General features: G+C 36.3%; 1 protein-coding gene across 2 annotated transcripts; it reads left to right on the forward strand.

The window, feature by feature from the left end:
• Positions 1 to 1,282: 1,282 nt before the first annotated feature.
• thap12b (THAP domain containing 12b) lies at positions 1,283 to 10,986 on the forward strand. 2 transcript variants are annotated; one of them, XM_068213512.2, is made up of 5 exons: positions 1,283 to 1,404; positions 5,224 to 5,344; positions 5,510 to 5,617; positions 5,819 to 5,855; positions 8,804 to 10,986. In XM_068213512.2, exons 1-5 carry the CDS (start codon positions 1,340 to 1,342, stop codon positions 10,687 to 10,689), a joined length of 2,217 nt encoding a protein of 738 aa, XP_068069613.1. In that variant the 5' UTR covers positions 1,283 to 1,339; the 3' UTR covers positions 10,690 to 10,986.
• The last annotated feature ends 5,470 nt before the right edge of the window (positions 10,987 to 16,456 follow it).

Below are 16,456 nucleotides of genomic sequence, written 5' to 3' on the forward strand. Positions count from 1 at the left end.
CGATTCCATCTTTCCTATTGTAGATTAAATATTGGATAATGTGGGGTAATCTCAAATCATCTTACTAGTAAGTTGAGGACAGAGATGGCCAAGTTGCCGTCATGTCAATCGCTGCCAAACTAAATGTATCAAACAAGCTTGTGCTGAAAATGTATGTAAGGGAATGAGGGTCTGTTCTTAAGACGCCTAGCCTTTGCTGCCATCTACAGGATTTACAGGTCCTACTACACCAGAGGATCATGCAAGGTCAGAAAGTTGAAGAATTTTCGCTCTGTTTGATTGAAAGGAGAGGCACGGGTACTTTTATTATATCCTCTACATGTCAGGACTATAACCAGCCTGGTGAAACTTTATTAAAAAGTGGACCTTGTTACAGTTATACGCTTCATTTTCTATTAAAATGTGATTTAAATACATTTGAAGTACTATTTTTAGCTGGATTAGCTTGTTGGATAGTCATAACCACACTTTTTCATGTACCAAAATTCCAAAAATATTTTCTAGATAAAAAATAAAGAAATATGAAAAGATACTTATTTTAAAATACAAATTTATCCCATCATCTATTATTAGAGAAAAAAAAATGAATCAGTTTTCAATTAAACACAAGTCTATTGTCATTTAAGGCAGCATGGTTTGCCTCATAGCACGATTGTCTCACAGCAATAAGGTCGCTGGTTCGAGCCCCGGCTGGGTCAGTTGACATTTCTGTGTGGAGTTTGAACGTTTTCCCCGTGTTGGCGTGGGTTTCCTCCAGGTGCTCCTGTTTCTCCTCAAGTCCAAACACATGTGGTATAGGTGAATTAGGTAAGCTAAATTGTTTGCAGTGTATGAGTGTATGGATGTTTCCCAGAGATGGGTTGCAGCTGGAAGGACAAAAATTAGACAAATTCTGGACGTTTGTCAGTGAGGGGTGGGGTGGATTTTCGGAACCACCAGAACCCCCCTGGCTACAGGCCTGCTTCAGGCTGCTTGTATTTGTATTATAAACTTTACATTTTCAACTACCAAGCAGTGGCGCAGTAGGTAGTGTTGTTGCCCACAGCAAGAAGGTCGCTGGTTCGACTCTCTACTTAGTTGGTGTTTCTTGTGTGTTTCTGTGTTGTTGTCCCTTTAATCCAGGGTCACCACAGCGGAATGAACCGCCAACTTATTCAGCATGTTTTATGCAGCGGATGCCCTTCCAGCTGCAACCCATCACTGGGAAACACTCACACACTCTCATTCACACACATACACTTTGGACAATTTTAGCTTACCCAATCCACCTGTACTGCATGTCTTTGAACTTGTGGGGGAAACCGCACCCAGAGGAAACCCACGTGAACACAAGGAGAACATGCTAACTCCCCACATGCCAACTGACCCAGCCGAGGCTCAAACCAGCAACCGTCTTGCTGTGAGGTGTGACGTCGCCAAATAAATAAACATTGAAAATCCAAATAAAACCAGATTAACACCTTCATTAAAAAACATTGTTCACAAAATATCTGCCGAAATTGAAAATGAACTTAAATTATTTAATCAGTCTTGGCGTGGAAATGCAGTGAAAATGAAATGTTAAACCGGCAACTTCTTTTTATTTATCAATTTTACAAGGACATGGTGTTGTCACACAGTGAAAATTAAAATTTAATAATTTCAATTTTCATTTGACAGATATTTTGCGAACAGTTTTATAATTGTTAAGGGCATCCACTGTGTAAAACATATGCTGGATAAGTAGGTGGTTCATTCTGCTGTGGTGGCCCAAGATTAACAGTACTAAGCTACTCAGTACTAAGCTGACAAGAAAATGAATGAATGAATGAATAAAATCGCTGGAATTACCTTCCATACAAAAATAATAACGTTACATTTACAAAATGAAATTCATACTACATGCCCAGCACAACTAAATCTAATTTGTAAAAAAGTAAAAACCATTAATATTTTCACCAAATAAACTGGATTTTCATATTTATAAATCATGTTTTGAATTTACGAATTGGATTTTGTGAATGTGAATTTTGTTGCGGATGTATGACTTTTATTTGACAAAATTTTATTTATGAGACTGATCTGGCTCCACAATTCACTGAAAAGATCCGAATCAAAAGAGCGATTCGTAAATATCAACCGCTTTCAGTATGGCTGATGCATTGTGGGATCTAAGCGACTTGCATTGTGGGTAGACACGCCAACAATGCTAGTGCCTCATAGTTACGCGCCTAGTTCAGTTTTTGCAACGCTGAAATGATTAATTTAGTGTCATCGTAACTAATAGAAACTTAGTCTTCATCAGATCAGACACAATGCCAAATTTTTGTGCCGCTCCGAACTGTACTAGGAAAAGCACCCAATCCGATTTAGCTTTCTTCAGGTTTCCACGGGATCCAGAGAGGTAACTTAACGTTACGACTGTTTTTACAGCTTTATAACACTGTCACTGGCGTTCAGTAGCATCATTATATCTAATTAATTATTCATGAGGACTTATTCATGATCATATTCTTCATATCAAAACGCTTTGTATTGATGTCGATTGGGGGTGCTATTTTCATAGATGTTCGAGATGTTTACCCTATTAAGTTGTGCATGATCGTGCGTGTTTGGTTACGTAGTAAAATAAAGTAAATATTGTCAGTTTTGGTTTTCCCACTTGAAAAATGCTGTATTGTTTATAGTAAAGTATCTAAATCATAATCAAATTACACAATTTGTACAACTTAAATTCTACCACAATACAACACAATTTACTGTAGTAAATACTAAATGTAGGTATAAGATTCTGACGGCATGATAACCTTCACAGTATTGGGATTAACGTTACTGCTTTAAAAAGATATTTTTAAATGTGTGCAAAAAAAAAAACCTTTCCCACACTGAACCCAATGTTTTTCATTTTAGAAAACGTGCATAATGTTGGAACTGTACACATGTCAGTCTTATTAACTAAAATAAATCATTGACTTTTGCTTTCTTCGTTAGTTTCAAAAACAGATTTCCTCACAACCTGAAAAGACATTGTGTATCTTTTTTTCTCTGAATGTACATTAAACCACCGCACTGTTCAGGTCTATAGCATGTTGGGATGTTGCTGTATAAGTGATTTGTTTTTCAGATGTTTCCTGAATCATTGGCTGACTCTTGATGTGGAGTGGACTTTTATGCTGGATATACTGTTGCCCTAAAAAGCCTGCATAAAGTAGTAGTAAAAAATGTTAAAAAGGAATAATAATAATAGAAAATGTTGTGGTTTTAAAATCTAAACTGTTCTAAACTGCGGTAAACTTTGAAACTGGTTATCGTCCATGAGTACACTGTAAAACTCAACAGTGAACTTTCTCAAATGAAATGAGTGTAGTTAACTCAAAATTTACTGAAAGATAATTCTACTCATTTGAAAAGAGTTTTAAACTCCGTATTGAAGGCAATGAGTTAATTAAATACCACATTACTTTAACTAAAAATGGAGTAAGTTCACAGTACTCGTAGAGATCAGTTTTTAACACAAATGGTTTGTAGCGATCGATTTTCTCAAACAGTTTGAGTTGCCTTAACTTATTGGGTTTTACAGTACACAGTTGGTTTAAGTTCTCCATTTACTGGGTTTTACTGTGCTTAAATTGCTTCTTTTACTCAAATGGAGCAAGTTACAGTAACTCATTAGGATTCGTTTTTTTAACTTAAATGGTTTGTTGCAATCAGTTTCCTCGAATGGTTTGAGTTACCTTAACTTTTTGGGTTTTACAGTGTAGTAAAATCTAAACTATACTACAGTATTTCTGTGTTTACTATAGTTCTGATAAAACAAACTTATTATAATTATATAGTTTTAATAATATGGAATGCTGCTGTATCCATAATTAACAAAGAGTTTTAAAAGCACTACACTATGAATTTTAAGTTACTATAGTATTCTTTTCACATGGAGTTAGGGCTGCATGTTCCTGGAAAAATGTAACATTGCAATATTTTTTATTCTGCTATATTGTGCATCTGAAAAGTATTCATAGTATCCATTCACTTTATTCCACATTTTTTTATTTCGGCCTTATTCCAAAATGGATTAAATTCATTAATTTCCTCAAAATTCTACACACAACACCCCTAATGACAATGTGAAATTTTTTTTTTTTTAAATTGTTGCAAATTTATTAAAAATAAAAAAGCTGAAAAATCACATGTACATAAGTATTCACAGCCTTTGCTCAATAATTTGTTGATGCACATTACAATTACAACCTCAAGTCTTCTTAAATATATGTTGCCACAAGCTTGGCACACCTGTCTTTGGGAATTTTTGCCCATTCCTCTTTTCAGTACCTCTCAAGCTCTATTAGGTTGGATGGGAAGTGCTGGTGTACAGCCATTTTCAGATCTCTCCAGAGATGTTTAGGTCTTTAGGTCTGGGAGAGGATTTAGATCTGGGCTCTGGCTGGGCCACTCAAGGACCGAGTTGTTGTAAAGCCACACCATTGATATTTTGGCAGTGTGCTTTGTGTCATAGTTCTGCTGGCAGATGAACCGTCGCCCTGTATTGTAACATTAAGAAAAACATGGAAAAAGTGAAGCACTATAAATACTTTCCGGATGCTCTGCATATTGTGATGTGAATACGATTTCACTAGATGTATTGAATAACTGTTTGGAACGAAATTATAATTTTAGATTTACTGGGATAATTCTGTGAAGGAGTTCATTAAATACAATGAAAAATCTACAAGCATAGATGAATTCCTTATAGAAAAAGGTACTAATTAAATAAACAGCAATTTATTGTTTTCCAGAGGAGTCGATCTGTATTCAGGTATGCAGTAGATGAATAATCAAATGTAAAATTATACTGCATAGTCTTTGTTTAATAAACAATTCAATCAAATTAATTGTCATTAAATTAAAAATGATACAATTTAAAGTCTTCACGCAGTCACAGGCCTCAAAAAAGGCTTGTGAAATTATAATCCAGACTCAACATTGCTTATACACGCGATGTGACTATTGCGAATGATCACATTGTGATATCGATGCTGAAACGATATGTTGTGCAGCCCTGTATGGACTACATTTTTCTAATGACTTGAAAAAGTTTAAACGCTTTGTCAAATTAACCAGTAAATTGTAACGTTACATGTGTAATTTATTTTTTAAATGTTTTCTTCTCTAAACCTATGAATAAGTGTTACAAGAGACTAGTCATTGTTTATTTCATAAACCTTTGTGCTTTGTTTTACTTCACAGATGTAGGCTGTGGGTGGAGAACTGTCGGCGTGCAGATCTGGAGGAGAAAACCCCTGATCAACTGAACAAGCACTACCGACTGTGTGCTAAACACTTTGAACCAGCCATGATTTGCAAAACTGTAATGCAAAATACTTCATCATTGTAGTTTGTCTTTAAGATATTTAGTAATAAAGCAGGAATCTGTTTATTTTTAATCATATTATTTTCTTATTGTCTGAGTCTTTGATTTGTTGTTTTAAATGTACACGGATCAGTTAAGTGTTTTTGTTTCGGTGTTTTTCAGAGTCCATATAGGACAGTACTAAGAGACACTGCTATACCCACAATTTTTGATTTAACCAGTCATCTAGGCAACCCCCACAGCAGACATCGCAAACGCATCAAAGTTTTGGTAGGAGAAGTTTCTTTTTCATGTCCTTTGTGTGACATATTTATATTCTGTAGAGTTTACCACCTAATAACTTGTTATTTTTGAGGTGTAAAATTGAAAACCTGCCCAGTATTTCTTATGTTTCTTGTATAATTGTTGTTGATAAGTAATAGAACAGAAAACATCTGACATAAAGTGATGCTTCATTCTTGCTTTCCTCAGACAGATGAAGAGGTACAGAAAATCAAGGAAAGGCGATGTAAGTATATATATTTGATTTTGGACTAATAATACTTTTAAAAATCACACTACAGGCCATGAATCATGAATATTTATAATAACACATATCACACATTGAGTTGTATGATTCTGGAATTCGGTACTAATCGATACTGAAATTTAAAAACCTCCATTTAAAACATTTGAGCGCTGTGGAGCATGTTCTTAAAATCTGCTGATTTGCCATTGGGTTCACATGCTCAACAGAAATGACTGGCCGTAAATGTCATCAGTTCAGTTCACCAAACTAGAGGTCTGCAACTAGAGGACCCGACCAGCTTTCTTGCGGCGTGGCATGAATAAAATGCAGTAGTGGTAGAGAGCTCTTGTGTAAGTTAAACGGGAGCCGGGGGTCTGACTATATGTCTGAGAAAGAGAGCGAGAGCATCCTCCGTAGTGCTGTGTATGTGTCTGTGTCTGTGTGTGTGTGTGTGTGTGTGTGTGTGTGTGTGTGAAGGAGAGAGAATGAGGGAGAGCACTACTGGTGTGCACCACTGCCCTTTTTGCAATGTCTTGTTTGTAAGCAGCAACGCTGCACTGCTTTGTCAATACGAATGTACAGTTATTGGTCATGCCAATAAAACACCTAAATGTGAATGTGACAGCACATTCGTGGCGACGCAGTGGCGCAGTGGGTAGCACGGTCGCTGGTTCGATCCTCTGCTCAGTTGGCGTTTCTGTGCATGTTCTCCCTGCGTTCGCGTGGGTTTCCTCCGGGTACTCTGGTTTCCCCCACAGTCCAAATACATGTGGTACAGGTGAATTGGGTAGGCTAAATTGTCCGTAGTGTATAAGTGTGTGTATGTGCATGTTTCCCAGAGATGGATTGCGGCTGAAAGGGCATAAAAAACTAAAAACTTGCTGGATAAGTTGGTGCTTCATTCCGCTGTGGAAACCCCGGATTAATAAAGGGACTAAGCCGACAAGAAAATAAATGAATGAATGACAGCACGCCCGCCATGGTGCTGTGTGTGTGTGTGTGTGTGTGTGTGTGTGTGTGTGTGTGTGTGTGTGTGTGTGTGTGTGTGTGTGTGTGTGTGTGTGTGTGTGTGTGTGTGTGTGTGTGTGTGTGTGTGTGTGTGTGTGTGTGTGTGTGTGTGTGTGTGTGTGTGTGTGTGTGTGTGTGTGTGTGTGTGTGTGTGTGTGTGTGTGTGTGTGTGTGTGTGCGCGCGCGCGCGCGCGCGTGTGTGTGTGTGTGTGTGTGTGTGTGTGAATGAGAGAAAACAAGCGCAACCACCATGCTCTGTGTGTGTGTGTGTGTGTTGCTTGTAATAGGCTAACTGAACTCTGTAACATCTATACAGTTTATAACATCTATAACATCTATATATGGGTGTTTTTGGGAGTCCTATTTAATCACTATACAATCTTCTGTGGCCCAATATGCACCTGCTACATGTATAGAAATAATGCTGATGTGAAATATGAAACTCAATCAGTAGTTGACAAATATATTGAGTGGATATGTTTGCATATCTGACTTTGAAAGAGCCTCACCAGCCACAAACGTCACCACATGTCACGTGGCACTCATGTCTCATCACAGAGGGGCAAACAAAACTGACATTTAGCTTACAATCCTTGCACAGGCTACACTTTTATCTGTTATCTCTCTCTCTCTTTCTTTCGGTAGTGTTCAATTTTTACGTGAGATTTTGAAAACCAGATCTAAATTTAGTGGGAATGGTTGGGTAGAAAATGGGGCGGGTGAACAAAGACTGAATATGCGGCTGGAGCAGTCTGGTGCGTTATAAAACCTGGCGGGAACGGGATTAAAATTTCAGTCCTGAAGCTGTTTGGACAGACATGTGTAGGTATAGTGTATAGACCGTCATATTGGGGTGATACAAACACACCCAGTCCTTTTTTTTTTCAATTTACCAACATAAAAACAGTTTGCAAACATGTTTATTTTTCATTGCGTCTACCTTAAACTTCAGCTGTTTTTTCTTGCGCACACAGAAGCTCCCTGTGATCCTAACTAGGTGCAGCTGGAAAGTGCGAGATTTCTGTCAGGGTACACACAATGACGCTTCCAGTCGGCAGCTGTCCATGGCGCCCAGCCACGATTCGGGAAACCTCCTATTTCAGTCGTGCCACAGAGCACCATCTGAATAGTTTCATATTAAATAACATCCGAATGTGCGTGTCTGGTGTTCCGTGTCGTGGCTCTGAGCGATGCATCTGGTGCCTCAGTCAAAGTTAATTCAGTGTGCGTGGTTATTAGTCTCAGTGTACAAGCTCGGAACTTTAAACTAGCAGTTGGCTGTAAAACTATACGAAGACAAATGCTTTTGCACTCTCTGCTTGGTCTATGTCCAAGTCATACATGCTGAATGCTGGTCCTCTCACTCATGTTGCTCACTCTCTGTCTTCCTGTCTTTTGCCAAACACAGAGCGGGTGCGCTCTTGGCCCTTGTTACATTGGACGGGAAGTCGAAACTTATTTTCATGTAAAGCAACACGCCCCTAAAACAGCGCCCTGTGTACATGCCCCCAAAATAACACTTCTGAACACATTATAATAAAAAAATCTGAACTGTGTTTTGAACTGAACCTAAACTGGCACACTCAGAAGAACCATAATAATAAATCTTAAAAAAGGGGTAAACTATGTGACCTTTATTAATGCCTGGTGTAAAGCAAGGCCTTTTTGAGGATGTAATATTGACCAGCTGATATGGATGCATTAGTAATGTAATTTTGACATACTGATTTTCATAATCAGAAGCTAAAAACGATATGTTGGCTGATAAATACAGATCTTAAAACACATTTTCTGAGCCTGATAGCAATTACAAAATGCAAAGAAATCGTTACCAATAACATTAAAAATAAACATTTATTTAGCAAAGTCACCACCAGGCAACTGTACATTACCATCTGATTTAAAATGTACTAAAAAAAGCTTTGTCTCCATCTTTTTAGTGGAGTCTTCAATTGAACAACTCTCGAAAAAAGACAGTGATGCTCAGGATGACAGCGAGACCACCGATGATGTACCTCGGCTCACGCCAGAGCAGAAAGACCTAAGAGAGTTCTTAAAGTCTTCATTTGAAGTCATGATTTTGATAGGAAGGCAAAGCTTTCCATTCAGCAGCAATGCAAGAGAAGATGAAATGCGCTCTAGAGAGGAATGGCTGTTTAATCCAGGTAACTTTCAAGCATTGCTTGAGAACCGCATCAATGCAGGCGATGAGTTTCTCAGGAGGAGATTTGAGTCAGCGGCCGTTAATGAGGAATATTGTCCAGCCGTCCAGCAGAGACAGCTTCTGGATGTTTGTGAGAAATGCGTCCGTGAAGAGATCCTTCAGCAGGTCAGGGAATGCCGCTTTTTTTCGATTGTCACCGGTGAGTTGGTGGACTTCCCAGAGGGAGAGCATCTACCTATATTCCTGCGCTTCGTAGACCAAGACAACACTCTCCGGGAAGAGTTCATCGAGTTCCTCTCATTCGAAGGAGAGGAGGTCACTGTTGCTGAGAGATTAGAGTCTCGCTTGATGAAGGGTTGGGGCTTGAGTATGGAGCACTGCCGAGGACAAGCCTACGCAGGATCTGGTATACTTGGCACCAAGATGAAGGTCATCACTGCCCAGCTAAAAGAAAAATATCCCATGGCGGTGATCACACCTACTTCCACCTGTGCTCTTAATGTTCATCTTGCTAACGGCATGTCGTTGACCGGAGTGCAAGTCGTGATGTCAGTTTTAAAGAAGTCAAATGCTTTTTTCAGAGCATCCCCTTTGCTACAGACTGAACTTGACAATGCCATCTCCATCCTCTGCCAGGGAAACCTAGAAAAAGAAAGCATCCTCAAAGAGGGCTCTCGATCAACCTGGACAGATCTTCATAACCTGTTTGAGATGGCTGTGGATTTGTTGGAGCCACTTCTGCTCTGCATGGACAGCATACATGATAATGAGGATCTAAAATGGAGTGACCAAGTCACCAGTGACGCTTACGCCATTTCCGAGGCCTTGGCGGACTTTGAGTTTATTGTGACGTTGGTTATTTTAAAGAACGCATTGTCTTTTACCAGAGCGTTTGGGAAGAACTTGCAAGGAGAAACCATTGATGTGTTTTTCGCCGCCAACAGTTTAACTGCAGTCCTGCATTCGCTGCATGAGGTATCAGACAATCTGGAGGTATACCATGAATTCTGGTTCGAAGAGGCTGTCAATATGGCGACTGCAATGGAAGTCCCGGTGAGAGTGCCAAGGTTGTTTCTTCGGAAGCAACAAACGCCGGACACTATAGAAATACAGGCAGAGTCGTTCTTTAAAGAGTACCTCACACAGCCAGTTATGGAGTACATCACGCAGGAGGTCAAGGACATCTTCTCTGAAAATCATCTCAAAGCGCTCAAGTGCCTGTCTCTCGTTCCTGCTGTCATGGGCCAAATGAGGTTCAATACCTCTGAGGAGAGCCACGCGGACATTTACAGGACCGATCTACCCCATCCTGACACGCTGCCTGCTGAACTGCATTGTTGGAGGATAAAATGGAAACACAGAGGCAAGGAAGTTAGCTTGCCGTCCACCATTTACGAAACCCTTCAACACTCCGATGTGAAGTTCTTCCCAAATGTTAATGCGTTTTTGAAAATATTAGCCACATTACCTGTGCTGAAGCTTGATGGGAGTCACGGTGAAACTGCACAAAGACGCTTACAAGCTTACCTTACAGACACTGCGGTCAGCCAGCGGTGTAAAAATCTGGCGGTGCTAAATATCAATTACCATATAAAGACAGATCTTGAAGAAATGGTCCAGTGTTATTTAAAACGTTACCCAGAGGAAAGCAAGACTGATTAACAGCTAAGAGATATAGGCTTCCCAAGTGCTGAAAACCCTTCAACTGGAAATGTATTATGCATTGGAATTGTATAATGCAAAGTATTTTGTTTTCATCCTTACCTCCCCTGCTCCAAAAAATAAAATACTATTTTTACATTTGTTAAAACCTAAAAAAATTGATTTACCATGCAAGTGGGCTGATAAATGAAAAATTTGACTTGAGGAATCAATTATTGAAGACAGTTTTATGAGTTTGTGTTTGTATAAACTGCTCTGTTGTGTAAATAAAGTAAAAGAACTTTTGATGCTTCAAAACAAGGATTCTAGAAGGTCTTCTACACTGTAAAAAGACTGTTATTTTACTTTTTTTCTAGCAGCTGGGGTACTAGCAGAAAAATGTACCATAAAAAAGCAGGTAAATTACAGACATTTATCGTAAAAACAGAAGTAAAATTACAGAGATTTACTGTAAAGAAACAGCCGTTAAATTGCAGAAATGTACCGTAAAACCACCCGTTAAATTACAGAAATTTTCCATAAAGTAACAGATGTTAAATCTCAGAAATTTACTGGAAATTAAAATTTAAGGAAATTTCTGTAATTTAACGCAGATTTTTTTCAAATGTCTGAAACTTTTAGGATTTTTTTCATTCAACCCAGCTGCTGGGAAAAAAAGTAAAATAACTGATTTTTTTTACAGTGTGGAAAGATTTTTTTTTTTCAGATTTTAAATGTCTTTGTTCAGCATCATAGTCATGGATTGTATTACAGGGTTCTTACAGGTGCTGAAAATCCTTGAAAATGACTTGAAAATTTGACTTTTCTTATGTTTTGAAGGCTTAAAAAATGCTTAGATTTTGGATAAACTGCTTAAAAATGTTATTGTGTTGCTTTCCTAACAAAGCGTCTTATGAGTAGGGCCAGACAGAATCTGCTGACATTTTTTGCTATTCTGAGAATTTTGTAAAAAAAAATCTGCAGGTTTTTTATTTGAATGATTTTAGGAGTATCATAATTAAAAACGTAATATAAACATGTTAATAAAAACAAAGCATATGAACATTTCATTATTATTACATAATATTAGTGAAATTTATTTAAAACTATATAAATTTACATTTATTTACACAACTAAATATTGTGCACAACAGTATACACAACAATGATTGGCTAAAAATCTGCAGATTTCTGCATATACGCAGGCTCCTTGTGTGCCTAATAATGGGTACTAATAATTTAGCTTAAGTTAACAAAATCTTAATAAAGAGAACAAATGAAAGTAATTTAATGTTGGGTTAGTCCAAACATACTGCCAAACATTTTCCTTTGAGTTCTATATTATAATATAGAAAACTATAACAACTAGCATCTGATTGAATGTGAAGAAGTATGTAAATCTGTAATTCACCACACTTTTTAACTCCTTTTTTTATTGAACATTTAAAAAAAAAAATTCATGTTTATTTTGAACCACCCAACATAAAAGTAAATTAAAAACAGTAATACTGCATTAATAGGTACAAAATCAGGATTGAAATATATACAGTGTCTCTCTCATTTAATCTAAATGGTACATTTTTCTAACTGGCACCAGTATGCCATACTAAATAATATCCAGTAGATAGACCCTCCAGGATAGATCAGCCTGAGGAGATGGATCCAGCCACATTTTCTGGATTTATTTTTTAGCAGCAGCAGCAGCAGTCAGAACAACTGACAGAATCCTTCTTTGGTTGATAGATTAGGAGAGTGATGATGAGTAATAAATGCAATTGGATCTGAGTTTCTATTAGATCTGGTAGTAGGTTGCATACCTTGGACCAGAATTATAAAATTTGAGGACATTCCCAGAACATATGTGTATAAGTATCTTGTGAGTTGCTACGTAAGTGACAAAGAGGGTCTGATTTTCTTTACATTTTTGAATAACGGGGTAGCATATGCCTTAAAAATCAGTTAATGAATCATTTGGTGAGCTGGTTTTTTTTTTTTAAGTTACAAAAGAGTTCTCCCAGACAGTATCCCAATCAATAATTGTATTGAGTTCTTTCTCCCAGAAGCCCTTAATTGGAATATTTAAATATTGCCATACTATAAATGATTTATAAATTATATTTACAAAACCTCTAGTATCCAAAGTGGAATCTATCAAGTCTATCATTGGATGAGGGAATAACCAAGGTACTTTATATGGTTTCAGCACAGACCTCAATATTAAATATAAGAAAAAGGAGAATCCTGGGAGAGAGAATTCCTCTTTCAAAATATGAAATGATTTAAGTTTGTCATCATTGTATTCTTTAACACAAAGATATTGTTTTTTACCCAGCATTTGTATATAATTGGTTTTGTAATTTACCACACTTGTAAAGTGCTGTAAAAGTTTGGTAATACACCTGGAAAGTTCTTTTAAAGAGTTCTTAAATTCCACATTGGAAAAGGTGTAAGAACCCTGATAATAACTCAGGTCACTGTTATTTATATAGCTCTTTTAAAGATTGAGTGAAAGCAGCTTCACGGTAATAAACAATTGGAAATGCAAACACAACTATTGAGACTTCTCAGATTTTGCGGTAAGTTCGCTTCATATTTTTCTTCTGATAAAGTCAGTTTTGTGTTGGTTTAGTTCTAATCAATACCCATGGTCAAAATTTAATTTGGTTTTACTATAAAGCAGTTCTAAAAAAGACAGCAGTGTCATTTAGTCAGTTGTGGTTAATAACTTCTGTTGATTTTGCCAGATGTGATAATGCTCTAAAACAGCTTAAAATGCACGTGAAGCAGAAGTTACTGAGACTTTTATTTCAGTGTGTTATGTACTTCCAACTGAAACTGAATATTGAGTAGGGGGTGGGGCTTCCTTTTTGTGCATAGTTTACTTGCAGCAAACTAATGGTAAGAGGGTCGTGGATAAAAGTATTAAAGATTACCTAGCTATTACGCTATTGCGAGAAACCAAAAAATGTGAAAAGGGTTTATAACAATGTACACTCGCAAAAGAACATTATACATTATAATTTTACCCAGAGTTTAACGGAAGAAAATAATTTAATAATAATTGTTTCTTTTAAATAAATGTTTGTTAATAACTTGTTTCATATAGATATAGCCTCATATAAATTAGCAGCCCTAACAACAGACAGTATCCCCTTAAATCCCATTTATCCTACACTCAAAACATGACATTTTCTGTTTGTTTAAATTACTTATTTAAATTGAGCTGAAAAAAACACAATTCTTGAGTTTTTTGGGGACAACTTAATTGTTTGATGTTCAATCCATTAAAATTTGTAAAAACCAATAAGCTCATTTAATTCCTTCATGTTTCCCCAACACAAATTGGTTGTGGAACCCAGTATATTTACAGTAAACACCACTTTTCATAAAAATGTTTAATATTTGACATTTAATAATAACATTTAGTAAATATACAAAATTCTAAATTAGAAAGTGATGTAAAGCATTATAGTGCATCAATAACATCTGTTACTCTGCATTTTGCTCTTTGCAGTTGTTTCCACACTGATCCTCAAGAGAGCAGCATATGTAAGTTTTCGTTCATCATGCCAGTTTAAAGGAACACTGGTAACACTTTACAGTAATAGAGCATGAATAATGATGTATCAATATGTCAATTAGACATCGCTTTATTATGAATTAATAATGAGTTAAGGCATGAGCTAATCACAACCTTAATTTAATTACAACATGAGTCACAAGAGTTCATGTGTAAAAAACAGCTGCTGTACCTTAATTAATTGTTAGTTCATGTTATTAATTAATGTATTAATTAACACTTAAGTTTAGACTAAATGTAACCAACATAAATTCATGAGCTGTTAACGAATAATTATGTTGTGACTTTACTTGAAGGGGCACTTCACCATTAACTCGTCCTTGACTACTCATGAACTCCCGTGTTTAAACTGATGTTGACGGAACACTTTTCTATTGTTATTCAGTGTAAACGCACTAGACGGACGTGAGTTCATGAGTAGTTAGGAATGGGTTAATGATGATGTGCCCTTCCAAGTAAAGTCATGATATAATTATACATTAACATATAATGAGTTCCTCATGGTTGAATTAAGCATAAACTAATGTGTTAATTAATACATTAATTAACAAACAATCATGTACTAACAAGTTATTAAGGTATAGTCGTTATTCACTCATAAACTCATGTGTCTCATGTTGTAGTTAAAGTTAGTTCATGATTATCACATGCTTTAACTCATCATTATTCATAATAAGGTAATGTTTAGTTTTATGAACACATTATTATTCATGTACTGTTATTGTAAAGTGTTACCAGAACACTCGGCTTCGGTTTTAGAAATTACAAGCCCCTTAATGTTAAATGTTGCATTTAACCATTTTTAATGCATTCAAGCGTAGGCACTTTTAGCTTAGCTTAGCATACATCCTTGAAATGGATTAGACCATTAGCATCTTGCTCAAATTTAAAAAAACAGTTTAGATATTTTTTCAGTTTTTCCATTATTCCATTTACCTCAGCCATACGACAACAACATTCTTTGTTTATTTAATTTTGGGAGACTTGTAAAATGAGCCATGTTCCAAAAAATGTGGACTGTTCATTTAAATAAAAAAGACTTCTACAAAACATTTTTAAGTAGCTGCTGTTGACAAAATAAAAAGCACTCAGTGAGACTTAAATTGTGTCTATGATCATGTGAATTAAAGCAGGTAAATCATTGTAGTATTGCCTTATCATCCCACTGATTTGAGGGAAATGCAAAACTGGAAATTTTAGGATGCTGAACATCAGCCCAAACTATCTGCACGCTACATATTCTCATCCAAATACTCCATTAAAGACATGTAAGGTTTCTGATGTCAGGATTTTTTTTTCCAGTTCTGTTGCTTTTAATTTTGCTTTTGAAATTTCTGCCTGAGATTTTAATTGGGTTGAGGCAATGCTTTCCTATTTGGCCATGCAACATTCAGTAGGAAGCAGATCATAGTGGCATCAGTGGATTGATCTGACCATGCCGGAAAGCCCCACCCTATGAGTTACACAATGTAACACATGCACAGCACACACTGCTTTTATCACACACACCACTAGATGGTCTGTTGGACACATGCAGAACTCAATACAACAAAAGACAGTGGGCGCAGCTTCATTCATTGATTCATTCATGCAGGGTGGGTCCACATTCACCCAAATCTCATACATGCATTCACACAGATGTGGCATTTTAGCTTTCATAAAATATCTTACAAACGGCTTACAAATCAATTTAAGAGGAATCCATTTTGATGGACTAATTAAACATTAGAATATTTTTTCAAATATAATGACTGCAGAAGAAATGCTGGAAAGTTATTGAGTGAAAAAACAGTTTATCATAATAATCATTTGATGACATATTAAAAGATCTTAAGGATCAAAATGCAACCTAATTTCATAATAAAATCATTTTATTTTAAAAATGAAGAGACTACTTGAGACTGTTTCTCAAATGTGAATATGTGTTTCATTCATTATTTTACCCACATTTAAATGTTTTATGCTTAAAAAGTATTTGGCATAATTGAGTGTTTTAAAAAAGAATCTTTTTATCCATTTCTCAGTAAATACATGCATTGTACTTTGGTGCATTTAAACAGATTGATTAAACAGATTTATTTAATAAAATAATATTTTAGTCACTTAACATTTAGAAACTGAAAGATAGTAGAGGTAAATTGAAGCTAAATATTGAAAAAAGAACTTTGCAACTAAATTTTCAAAAAGCATTTTTTCCTTTTTTCATTT

Source organism: Danio rerio, chromosome 15 (genome assembly GCF_049306965.1).
Source record: "Danio rerio strain Tuebingen ecotype United States chromosome 15, GRCz12tu, whole genome shotgun sequence".
Classification (NCBI taxonomy): domain Eukaryota; kingdom Metazoa; phylum Chordata; class Actinopteri; order Cypriniformes; family Danionidae; genus Danio; species Danio rerio.